Source organism: Populus nigra, chromosome 11, assembly GCF_951802175.1.
Source record: "Populus nigra chromosome 11, ddPopNigr1.1, whole genome shotgun sequence".
In the NCBI taxonomy this organism is placed as follows: Eukaryota; Viridiplantae; Streptophyta; class Magnoliopsida; order Malpighiales; family Salicaceae; genus Populus; species Populus nigra.
In genome coordinates, this window is record NC_084862.1 from 8,343,307 (window position 1) to 8,356,578 (window position 13,272).

The 13,272-nt window shown below is 31.0% G+C and overlaps 1 protein-coding gene across 1 annotated transcript; it reads right to left on the minus strand.

The window, feature by feature from the left end:
* Positions 1-429: 429 nt before the first annotated feature.
* Positions 430-4,682, minus strand: LOC133706324 (WEB family protein At3g02930, chloroplastic-like). The gene is made up of 3 exons (XM_062131828.1): positions 4,266-4,682; positions 3,448-3,658; positions 430-3,060 (listed from the first exon to the last, which is right to left on the minus strand). Exons 1-3 carry the CDS (start codon positions 4,280-4,282, stop codon positions 745-747), a joined length of 2,544 nt encoding a protein of 847 aa, XP_061987812.1. The 5' UTR covers positions 4,283-4,682; the 3' UTR covers positions 430-744.
* Between the last annotated feature and the right edge of the window lie 8,590 nt (positions 4,683-13,272).

The window sequence follows — 13,272 nt, forward strand, 5'->3', positions numbered from 1 at the left end:
TTGAAAGCTCTTGCTTTTGGCATCCCTAATCAGGTAACCTCCATCTTCTCATCACTCCTATTTTTGGGCACTTAGACAGATTCCTGTTTTACCTCGTACTTGTAAGAAACAAATGGCGCATTTCTTGTCCTAAAAAAACAATGATTGAGTTTGGCTATCCCTGTTTAGTCATGCATTGCTAAGTCAGTTCAGTTACTCAAATAAGCTCGTAATAGCTCATTTGCCTGTTCTCAGGTTGACACTTTCCCCCCTTCTTTGAGAAAGAACAAAGATATATTAAGCTGCGAGAGTTGTCACCTCTAAAAATAATGAAATTTCTTATGATAAAAAAAGGATATTTATAACGAAAATTTTAGTAAGAAAAAATTAATCCAACATCCTGGCAGATCAATAGATCCCGACCCGCTATCCCAGAAAAATCGCCAACAATTAACAATAAATTTTTTTCCAGGTAAAATAGATGAAAACACGTTAAAATACAATTATAACGTCACCACTTCTTTTCATGAAATTTAGACAAGGGGGGCAAGAGGAAAGAAAAAATCTCCATGACATGCAAGATACACCCCTAAATGTAATCACATCAGATGAGGGGAAAGACTAGTGATAATACAAACCTCTTCATTATAAACCTATCTCAAAATCAGAAGCAAAACCAGCAAAACAAACACTCAGTTGAAAGATATTATCCAATATACCTGCCTGCTAATTAGGCATATGTCAGGCCATAATAGGTCACTGCTCCTACTTCTGGTTGCTCGTTCCCTTCTTCTTGAGTAGGTTTCCAAACTTGCGGAGCAAAGGCTTTCTCTTCTTCTGCTGTTGCTGCTTTGTAGGTGAGCTTCCACCATCATCCACATTTTCAGTTGAAGATAAACCATTTGTTTGATCGAAGCTCTCACCACCATCCACCTTGGAGTCCACTTTCTCCTCGAAGGATTCCTGCTCCATTTCTCTTTCCGGTGAAAACTCCTTTTCAATCTTGCAACTCTCCCACATCTTAAATTCAACCTCCACAGAGTTATCTTCCTTTTCCTTGCTCTCATCTTCCTTCGGTCTTCCATTCACATTCTCAATTTTGTGAGCATCCATCTGAACAGCCTCATTTGTCACGCCATTAAACTGTTCCTTTGCATTTTCTGTTTTCAGCTCACTAGTTTGCTGTGGTGGAAGCTCCTCCACTTTGGGCTTCTCTTCTCTCACATGTCCATTTTCTTCGGAGAACTCAATCATCTTTGGAAGCAAATCATAGTCCTTTTCACTGTCTGTTAGCTCCCCATTTTCCACCGTTTGAATTTTAGCCATAGCTTCCTCGAGTAACTTAGATAACTCCTCAACCTTCTTAAGTGAAGAAGCTTCCTTAGTTCGTAGCTCTTTGTTTTCCAGAATAATATTCTGTAACTCATTTTCTTTGGCCAATAAACTTTCTTTTAGTTTCATGCTCTCAACCTTTGCTTCCCCAAGAGCTTCCTGCAAAGATATCACCTCAGCTTCAACTTCCTTCAGGCTATCCTTCAAATGAGCTTCTTCATCCCTCATTCCACAAGCTTCTTCCTCAGTTTGTTTCTGCAAATTCACCAACCTATCTATTTCTTTTTCCAAAGAGATGTTTTCTTCTTCTGATTTCCTCACAGAATTCACCAGATTTTCTTCTTTTTTATCCCACATGGCCTTGGAGTTCTTAAATTCATTCTTGGATTCTTCAACAGTATTTTTAAGGAGTTCAATCTCATGTTTTGCATCATCAAGCACAGTTTCATATTTTTCATTAGTTGCCTTCAGGACCAATCTTAAGTCTTCTATTTGGGTTTCATAATTTTCATGCTCCACTAGATTTGATACCAGCCTTTCTTTGGCTTCCCTTGCTTCCGCAGAGACTTCATGTAAGGCTGAAGCTAAACTCTCCATTGCCTTCTTGCTCTTTTCCTCCTCATCCCTGGCATTCTCCAGCTCGGTGACAATTTTGTTTTTCTCTTCTAACAGACTTTGAGCACTAGAAGCTGCAAGCTTCTCATTGTTCAAAGCCTGGGCTTTCTCCTCCTTCACAGTTTCCAACTCGGACATCAGAGACTCAACCTTTTTTTCCATGAACAATGCTTCTTCCTTTACCATACCAAGAGAATGTTCTGATTCTTCAAGATCCCCTTTCTGTCTTCTAATTGTCATTTCCAGCAACCCAACCTTCTCTTTCAGAGCAGCCATTTCAGTTTCTGCATCATGCAATAAAACATTGTTTGCTTCGAGTTGTTTCATGAATGAACCCAAAGACTCTGATGCAGATCTCTCCAACTTATTTGCTTCGGCAGCCTGCATCTCTAATTCCTCAACCCTGTTTCTCCACTCCTCTACTAAGTTACGGGCATAAGATTCGGCCATCTTGGCAGCTTCTAGATCAACATTGAGTTGTTCTATGAAAGCCTCTCTTTCCATCAACTTATCCTCAAAACCTTTAACTTTCTCAAGCTGTTGTTTCAATGAATCTATCTCCTCTTTAAGCTGCAAAACTATCTTGTGGCTTTCATTGGCCTCTGTTTCAAGCTTTGAATCAAGTAATACCTTCAACTGGCTAAGCTCAGCTGAAAGAATCTCCACCTTCTCTGCATGAATCTCAGCAATCTTAGTAGCGTCATCAGCATGGCTCAGTGCCTGGTTCTTTGTATCAGTAGTCATGGCCAGTTCTTGCTTCACCCTTTGAAGCTCCTGAGTGGTAGAGAGAAGGGCAGTAACATCCAAAGCATGTTGGCTTCTTACATCTTCAAGCTCTTTCTGCCATTCCTCTTCCTTCTTCTGGGCTGCCTCAATCCCAGCCTGTTCCAGCTCAACAGCCCGGAACTTCTCAATCTCAGAATTCTCCTCAGCTCGCTTTTGAGCCACCATAGCTTCTTGAAGCTTCTCATTTGCATCCTCGGCAGCTTTCTTAGCTTGTTTCAGTTCATCAATTGCTTGTGCCTTCTCTTTTTCAATCAATTCTAACTGCTCCTTTGTTTTCTTTAGATCTTCCTGGAGATGACTCAATTGCACCTGCAACTCTGAAGCCTTCACCACTCGTGTCTGAGGTTTCTAAAAACCAAATTCATTCAATTAACAAATCAAGGATCAAAGCAAAAAATTTACTTTCCTTTCACAATTAAACATAGCAAGGACACATGCAGCCATTTTGACAAACCTCCTTGCGCATCGAAAACATTATTTGAAATGTCACAAAAACATGCTTTATTGTCCGGCTTCTCAATACCAGCATTCATAGTTTCCAATTCAAGAAATTTCAAGGATTATTTTTCCATGCTTTCATTATTATTGAGAGGAAACAAAATCCATTAACGACAATGTACCCCCGACAGTTCTTTCTTCCAGTTACCAAACACATATTTGAAAGCAGAATCAAACATGCCATAAAATGTCGGAGATGAAAATCACCAAAATTTGTTGGCATTTAGTCACACTTACTTCAGGGGGTGTAGCTCTAGTACCCTTTGGTGTCCGACGATCAATTGTGGGCTTTGAGTTGATGGATCGTGGTGATCGATCAACTGAAAGACGTGAACTTTGCAGGGGAGAAAGTGAATCAGACTCTGATTTAGCCACTCCTCGACTCAGTTGACTAACTCTAGGAGTTGCTGGTGATGGTTTGCTAGGAGGAGTTTCAGACAAACCAGATCTGTTCAAGTTTTAAAGTACCAACATTACACTATCTCATAGAAAAACCATTATATATATAAACACAAAATGCAAGAAATATGTAAGCAAAATAATTCAACCCGAATCACAATAGGATGGATCTGTGTCAAATTTGGGAACTCTTTTGTAACATAACAACAGTACAGAAATTACATAGAGAGATACATAAATTAAATTTTAACCTTTGGGGCAGAAATGATACATGAACAGATCCAAACAAGAAAGCAATTAGATCACGAGAAAAGAAATAATAAACCATGGATCAGGATTAAGAACGAATAAAGCAAAACCCATGCTAAATATGAATTCAAAATTCAAACTTAATAAACATGGAAACTGTTGCAGTGCGAAAGCAGAGAGACACAACAAAAAAGAAAAGAAAAGAAAAAGATATGCACTTTGAAAAAAAAAATGACTAGATAAAAGAGAAAAAAACCCCTAGTGAATAGCAGATCAAACCTGTTAATCGCATAATCTAAAACAAATATTCCCATATCTGGAATCAAAATTTAAAATTTGTAACATTCATTGAAGTAAAGATAATAACTGTAATAATTAAAAAAAAATCATATCCTGTTTCTGCTTACTTGGTTTTGGAAGACATGTTGTAGTCTTAGTTGATGATAGGAGACAAGAAGAGAAGTTAGTTAGAAAGGAAATGTGTGTTTTGTGTGTTATGGGTTGGGTTGTAAATGCTAAAATGCTGGCATTGTGTGAAAGAATGTAATGTAATGCGAGTGTGTTTTTTTTCTTTTCTTTTCTTTTCTTTTCTTTTTTCCTTTAGATCAGAGTGACATATAGTAAAGAAGCGACGGAGCAGAAGGAATGGCGCAACAAAACCCCAAGTAGTTGGAGTTGGAAGAAGGTAGCTAACCAATCAAAAAAAAGGAAAATTTACAGAAGGCGAGAAGAGAACCAAATTTTTTGGGTTGGTGCTGCTGTCTCTAGAGAGGCCACTGGCCAGGCCACACTCAGAAAACACACCCACACACAAAAGTAGTTGCTGTCTCTCTCTCGCCCCCCTCTTTTTAAGTTACTATAATAAATAATATTTTTTAGGTTCATGGGGTAGAAAAGTACTTAAGTGCCCCTGTTGTACACTGGTGAGTCTTGCATGGTCTGTCAAAGGTATGTGTGCCATGGGTTACTTTTTCAGACGTTTGTGTGACCACCCCTGACCCCACTTTTCTGGAAAGTAGATGTCTTCGAATTTTGATCATCTGCCAATTTTGATTTTCAAGTATAAAAACTGAAGATAGTTAAAACTTTTTATCTGATCCGAGCTCACATGAGATGGGTTATTTTTTCAGAAAAGAAAATTAAATATAAAAGCTTTTCTAAAGTTTTTTATATAAAAAATTATTAAATATAAATTAAAAGGTTATGCAGGAATCTAATTAAAAAAATTAATAATTATGTATGTAAATAAATAAATAAAATAATTAAAAATAAAATTAAAAAATTCGAGAGACAGATGTAAATTAAAATATTTAATCTCGCAATATAAGTTATTTTTTTGGTTGTATTTAATGAATTTTTTTTTATTAAAATTAGTTTTTATTCAATTAAATAATAATAAAAATAGACACACATGAAATTGATTGAATAAAATAAAAAAAAAATATTATGCAAAGTTGCACATATTAGAAATATTATTTAAAAATAAATATTTTTTATTTTTTTAAAATAAATTTCATCCATATAAAGCATAAAAAATTATAGATGAATCAGAATAATATTTTTTAAAAAATAATTACATATAAAATAAAAAAATATTTAAAAAAGATTAAATAAGCAAAATAAAAAATCATAAAGAAGGTATATTAATTGAAACATAAATTAAAAATTATTTTTTATCAATAAAAAAATGCAAGATCAAAGGGGGAAAAAAGCAAAACAAAATTACAAAAAATATGAGTAGACAAGCTTGGCTAAAAAAAGACATATTTTTTATAAATAAAAAATTAAAGAAAAAAACAAAATAAAATAAAGAAAAAAGTCAAAGTACTACTAGGCTTTGCAAGTCAAGCTTGCGATCCTAGCACATTCAAAAGGGTCCACATGAGTGCCTTTTTTATATAAAAAAAGTTAATATGATGGATAACATGTTGTTTGCCCAATTGTTTTTTTTTAATAAGTCAAATTTGTTTGTGTTGCCTAGATTCAGACCACTATAGTGGTAAGAAAATTAGGTCTTGTGATTTTATAACCTAGAAATCCAATTTCAGTCCATTTTTTACTCAAAACATTTTATACATATTGATAAACTCATTAATAGCCTTAAAAAAGAACAATATAAAAACTTGAAATCAACTCAAAACAAAAAAATTTTCCAAGATTATTTTTTTGGTAATTTTAAGGTAAAAAAACAACTAAGTGAAACTCATTGAATGATACTCATTGACACCTAGATTGATTATTTTGGTGGCCGGAATCAGTGCCAACAATGATTTTATCTCTCTACCACTAGAACCCATTAACTCTTTCTATCTCTCACCTCTCTTGAACTATGAACCTAAAAATAATAAAAATAAATTTTTGAACTAAAATTGATTTTTTTTCTAAAATTTCAAAAATTGAAAGAACCCAATAATTTTAATTTGGAAAATTTGGGGTCCATAATGAACATTTCAACCAAATTTTAAAAAGCAACCTATTTTCTCCGTATTTTTAACTTTGATCCTGTGTCTTTTAATCTCATTCTTCCCTTACATATTAACCTAAATTAGCCTCCAATTTGGTACTATAAGAGCGACAAAAAAAAAGTTGTAATACAAAAAAAAATCATTATAGAAGTCTATAGTGAACTGTGAGAGGGTTATGGTGGCATGCAGAATAATAATTTTCCCATGTCTTTTAGTGTTTTATACTAAATGTTTGGCCAGTATTATGCCACTGGTCGGATCATTAAAAAAATACAAAAAAATTAAAAGCATTGCAAGTGTACTTTTTAGCAGAACAATCAAACATACAGACAATATTTTTTAAAAATATTGAAATGGTAACATATTAGGTTAACCTAGATCAACTCTGATTAACTTGAAAAACTCGTGATCCGGGTCATGAAACTGTGATAATCCTATGTAAATAAAAGAGAAGAACCTAGTTCATTCAAAGTCAAGTGTTTAAGAGCAAAAAAAAAAAGACATCGAAAAAATAGACAAAAGTAAAAGTAGCTCGAGTTAAGCCATCAAAAACACAACATGAGTCATAAGAACTGGATCACTCATAGAGTTAAAGGGTAAAACTGAAAAAAAAATTAAAACAAAATGAAAACAAAAAAACCTGAGTCAACTAGAGTTAACCTAAGGAAATCGCGACTTAAATCATGAGATTGTGATAATTTAATAGAGAGCAAATTAGAAAAATCACGAGGCCCACTTAATAACTAACTAAATGTTTATGGTTGAAAATGAAAAAAATAAATATAACGATATAAAAAATAACCCGAGTCAATTTTGGCTAACCCTTAAATCTCACAACTATGTATATAAGAACGAGATTACCCCATAAAAAAGAAAACTAAAAAAAATAATGAAGTTCAATTCTCAACCAATCGATTATTAAATAACAAAATCATAGAAGAAATTTTCTAAAGAACATGAAAAAAACCCGACTCAACTAGAGTGACTCAAGTCATGAAACCAAAATAATCTAATTGAAAACAAATTGAAAAAAATAATGAAGCCCAATTTACAACAAACTAAATGTTTAAGGTTGAAATTGGAAAAACATAATTAAAAAAAAACAAAAAAACAACACAAGATAACTCAGGCCTCTAAACTCGTGATTCAAGTCAAGAAACCAAGATTACCCTATAAAAAGCAATAAAACAAAATCATAAAGGTAAATCCTAACCCTTAATTGATCCCCAAACTTTAATTTTTCTTATATTTATACCTTTGATTTTAATCAAATGACTTAGTAAAAATTAAATTTGGTTTTCTAAAATTTCAACCTTCTCAATTAAGTCCAATTTGAACTCTCAGACTTAATTTTTCACTAATTAAGCCCCTAATAAAATTAATTTGACCTATTTAAAGTATAATTACGTCCTTGCACCTAATTAAATCCTTCAATTAAACCCAAATTAATTCTAAAACATAATTAAACTTTAATTTTGCCCATGATTAAATTAAAATAACCTATTAAAAATCTAATTATGTTCTTAAGCTTAATTTTTATACAGATTCGTCCAATAGTGATATAATTTTACCTTGAATCTACATTATCTCTTTAACTTTAGGTAAAATAGGGTACAATTAGACTCTCAATTCCATCCAAAATTGCATCTTGATTTCTTTCTACATTTGAAATCCTCTCAGCTTGCTTTTGCCAAAATGTCAGTCTTCTTACTATTTTTATTTTATTTTTTATCTTTATTTTGGAAAAAGAGGTGAATTTGAGGAATAACCCAAAAATAAATTATGACAATTAAAATACCAAATTGCCCCCAACAACATATGATAATAGCAAAAAATCCATGATAAAATTACAAATAAGCTCACAGAGACAAGTAAAGAAAATTTGATGGGAAAGGTAAGAGAGTCATTACTCTATGCCTAGAAAAGTGAAAGTTAAAAAATATCGCTAGTCCTTGGTTAAATATTATCTTGTTTTTAAGGGAAATTTAGTAGATTTACTCCGCAAAAAACTATGAAATGACAAAGATAACCCCGGTCAATTCTAGAACTAATGGACCTTATGAAAAGATTCTTTTACCCTTACTTGGTAGCCTTTTTTTTTGTTGCCTAAAAGGCAAATCTAAAAATTTATTGTTCCAATCTATAGTGAATCCTGGCTTATCTACAGTACTTTGTCACACCAATTAATTAATTATACATATATACAAAAGAAAAATAAAATTTTGATTTTAAGGTGTTGTCGTGTGGTTTTTTATTTTATATTTTTTTAGTTAAATTGTTGTGTTTATTTTTTTGTGTACATCTTTAAAATCTAAAATATTGTTTTTTTTTATTTTTGGTTTTTGTGTGCAAGATATTAATATTATCAACTAAGTCCACTTTAAGGGAGGGAAAAAGCTAGAAGATATTTTTAACAGTTTTCATGGGTCACAATGAACATAGAAAAATAATTAATAAGATGTAATTAGTTACTTTATGTACATCATGAAATGACCATTGTTATCTCTTAATACCATTATCATATTCATCATAATCATTACTTTCATCATCACTTATTACCTATCACCTCATATTTTAATATTATCATTAACTAAATCACCAACACTATCACTATTAACATTATAACTTTCATAGACATATTCAATTTTGTCTTCAATGTTGTATTATGGTTACATTTATCATATTATCATTATATACTATAATTATCATTCTTTATTAATAAAATAATAATCGTTGTTAATGTAGTATTACTACTTAGATTTGTTGCTCATACTCCACCACAAGTAGGGACAAAAACAATTCGACTTAAAGAAAAAGCTAGGGAAACAAATTCCAAGTCCTGGGTAGTTCAATTAGTAATTTAAATAATATGAGAAAAGGCACAAACAATAAATAAATTGACAAAAAAACAACAAAAAGATTAAAAACAAAAGAGACCTAAGCCTACCTGGATTATCAAATAACCCAATATTGTAGGGTGAAATTGTTAAAAAAAAACAATTTTAAAAAACAAAAAAAGCCCTATTAAATCAAGTGAACTCGAAAACTCCACGACCATAGACATAAGATTGAGGTAATTTCATAGAAAGAAAAACAAAAAAAAAGTTTGATTGATGAAATTAAGAAAAAAAAACACAAAAGTGAACTCATATTAACCTTTGAAACCAGTGATCCTAGTTATAAATATAAGGTTAACCCAATAGAAGACAAACCCCAAAAATTATCAAAGCAAAACAAAAAAAAAAGATAAAAAATAAGAAAACATCAGCATGAAAAAGGGAAAAAAACAAGCAATTCCGAGCGAACCTTTTAAATTTAGTCTAATTTCTAAAGGTTGTAACCCATGAAATCTTGTACACGGGTTCAATTAAGAAGGTTCAATCTCAACCAATTTAATCTTGAATGATGAAATTTTGGATAACATATTAAAAAATAAAACTTGCAATAGCAAATAAAAACAAAAACATGAACAAAAAGAATGAAAATAAAATTTGATAGAAAAGAAACCCAAGGAGGATGAAATTTAAAAAATGATCCTAAACAAAATAAATAGAAATTAAAAGAATAAGGATCAAATTTGAAAGATTGTAAAATCAGAGGGGGTGAAATTAAAAATATTTTTAATTTGATAGATTATTTATAGATTAAAAAATGATAAGGGGATGACATTGACAAACAATTATAGTGGCTAACCCGATAAAACAAAAACTGCAAAAAATAACAAAACAAAACAAAAAAGGATAAAAAAATTAGAAAAAATCAACTTAAAAAATTTGAAAGAAACCAAGAAAACCAAGGCGAACATCCTAAACCTGATTTAATCTCTAAAATTTGCACCCTGTGAAATCTTGGACTTAGGTTCAATTAAAAAGTTTAATTCTCAACTAATTTAATTTTGAAAGACAAAATTTGCAAAAGCAAAAGAAAATTGTAACAAAAAGAATGAGGATTAAATTTTCTAGAAAAATAAAATAAAGAAGAATGAAATTTCAAAAAAAAATTAAATATGATTTCGAACAAAATAAATAGCAATTATAAGAACGAGAACCACAATTGAAAGATTAAAAAAATCATAAGGGAGTGAGATTGAAAAACATTAGTAATTTGATAGATTATTTATATATTAAAAAATGATGGGGGGTGAAATTGAAAGAATATTTTAATTTGATAGATATAGATTGAAAAATGTTAGGGTGAAATTGAAAAATATTTATAATGATAAAGCTTATTCTAAAATAAAAAAATATAGTAATAAGAAGGATACAAACCAAATATGAAGGTAAAAGAAATTGAAGGGGATGATATGAAATTTTGCAAAGGATAGCATAAAATTTAAGGAGGAGGAGAGAGAGAAAAGTAGAAGAAATAAACAAAACGATTGCCGGCACCAGACGAGACGTGTTTCTGGCACACGCGTTGCACCATTGTGTAGAGGGTGTCAAAAACTTCCAAACACATGCCCTGAAAGGTGATATTTGGTGGCCAAACAACTCCACACACATTGTTTAAATGGTGTGGTGCTATCCACATGCTAGAAGGTTCTTTTTTAAATAATGTTTAATATATGCTAATTACAATAATACCCCTACGTAACCTTCAAGTTTATAATAAAACCAATGTAAAATGACCAAGAAACCCTTACGAGAGAGTTATATTTTTTTTTTGTTTCTAAGAGCTTTAAAGTCATAACACTATTTTGAAAGAAAACAAAAGGACTAAAACATCCCGAGTAAAAGGCAATAGATTTTTTATTTTATGGATCAATTAGTAATTTTACTATGAAAAAAAAAATAACAATTATAATCTCATATAATATATTAAAGACAATTGTGTCATGATAAAAAGACAACCATATCCTCAATGTCAATTCAATGATTTTTTTTTTCAATGAAAAATTTATAATTACACTATTATAATGAATAGTATTTTGAGTCTTGTTGTACACTATTATTACACTATTAGATTTAATTACACTACTATAATTACTAACACCAATATTAATATCAAATTAACTATTATCATTTTTTTTCTCAATCACCACCACAACTACCATATAGTTGTTGTGATGCTATCATTTTATTATCTTTTTAAATATATGATATTATTTGTTTTATATTTTAATTAATAATATATTTTTTATTTTAAAAAAAAATAAATAAAGTTTGTATAAAATCTTTTTCTTTGTAGCTTTTTCTAAAAAAATAAACAAGACACATTTTTTTTATTTTATAAAAACAAGTTGTCTATTCATATAAATCGAGGAGATTCCTACACTAGCTTTTGTGAGGACGCTAGCAGATGGGGAAAAATCCAGAATTTGAAAATTGAACATGTTCCTTTCATGTTTAAAAAGTAATTGTTCTTGTTTGATCATGCATGTTAAGATGTGTTGTCTTCGCTTTGCTTTGTTTTTCTAATCTTGTTGGTAATCTAGCTAATAATGCCACAACCTTTTTCTTTGTATATGAGCCTTTATTTTAATAAGATTATACATCTCTTTTATTCAAAATATGTCTTGTTTCATTTTACTTTTGCATAAGCATATCTTTTGCTTTTAGGAATTCTTTGATATATTTTTCTCTTTATAAACTCTGAAAAAACTTTGAATAGCCTTTACACATGATCTTATAGGCTAAAAAAAAATCATTTTCATAAAAGATTAAATAAATACAATTAAAAGTTTTTAAAAAATCAAAGGTATTAGTACAAATTCAGAGGTCAAATTGGTGTTTATTTTTAACAAGCGAGTTTAAGGAATTCATAATTATGATGGGAACTATTTTGCACGTCCAACTAATCACAATGGATGAGAGCAAAACTTACCGATCCCAAATGCATCTGTTTGAGATGATAAAAGGCCATATTTGATAATCATTTCACAATACTTGAAAAATATCCTTTACAAGTCCTCATTGAGCCTAGTAAATTTTTTTCTTGCAAACAAACCCTGACTTGGATCACACCCCACACCAACGGCAAGTGCGAGGATTATAAAAGCAATTTGACCTTGGAATTATACAAAATAATCCTTAATCATCAATAGAAAGACCAAAAATTCCCAAACAAAAGCTAGGGGCATGTAGAGATTTAAAGATTAAAAAAGGTTGAGCATGCCATGCAAAAATGATGATAATGATGATAAACATGCCATGCAAAATAATACTATAAATATCATTTTCTTTCATAACCAAGAGCTAAAGTCAATAGTACGTGCCTAATAAAGTCCTTTCTTATCAAAATAAAGCAATCTGGGTTGGTAAGCAATACTCTCTCGTGCAATAAGATCTTTAAAAAATTATGATTATGCTTTATTATTCATACAAGTAAAATGAATGCTTCAAAGATTTTCTTTTCTTTGAAACTCTTGAGTTGAAAATCAAGCTCTTTAACCAACAAATCATGAAAATAGAAGGTCATTAAAAAAAACATGCATCAAAATTTAAACCTTCATGAGACCCAATATATATGTGAATATTAAGTGGTGGTCATGACACCCTACCAACGGTACTCATTAAATATAGTGATAAATATGGGAGATTTGAAAGGTCATAATCAACGAGACAAAAGTGCTTATATAATGGGATAGGTAAAGATCATCTGAGCTTCTCAAACGAGCATCCCTTTCCCAAAGATCAAGTCTACAAGTTGTAGCTCGAGTAAGCAAAAACAGAGGAGCCATAAAAATTTTTTATAAAGATTGAAGCTTTGAAAACAAAGTCCATGAAGGGGGGACCTATATTTCCATACTAGGTAAGGATGCATGTGTCTAACCCCAAAGAATTGCACAATGTTTTTATGTTACAAGAAAAATCCTCAAAATGAAACTCAGATGAGTCAAAAATTGACAAAGAAGGAATCTTTGAGTTGAGAAATCAAGACGGGGTAAGTTAACAATCAGAAAAGAAACTAGCCTTGTAATCAAAATGTTTTAGACTCAATCAAAATAGTT

Bases quoted from the DNA above. Each gene is read 5' to 3' on its own strand.
- LOC133706324 (XM_062131828.1), bottom strand. The intron at 3,061-3,447 runs GTAAGTGTGACT...TTTGGTTTTTAG, and splicing joins CTAGAGCTACACCCCCTGAA to AAACCTCAGACACGAGTGGT.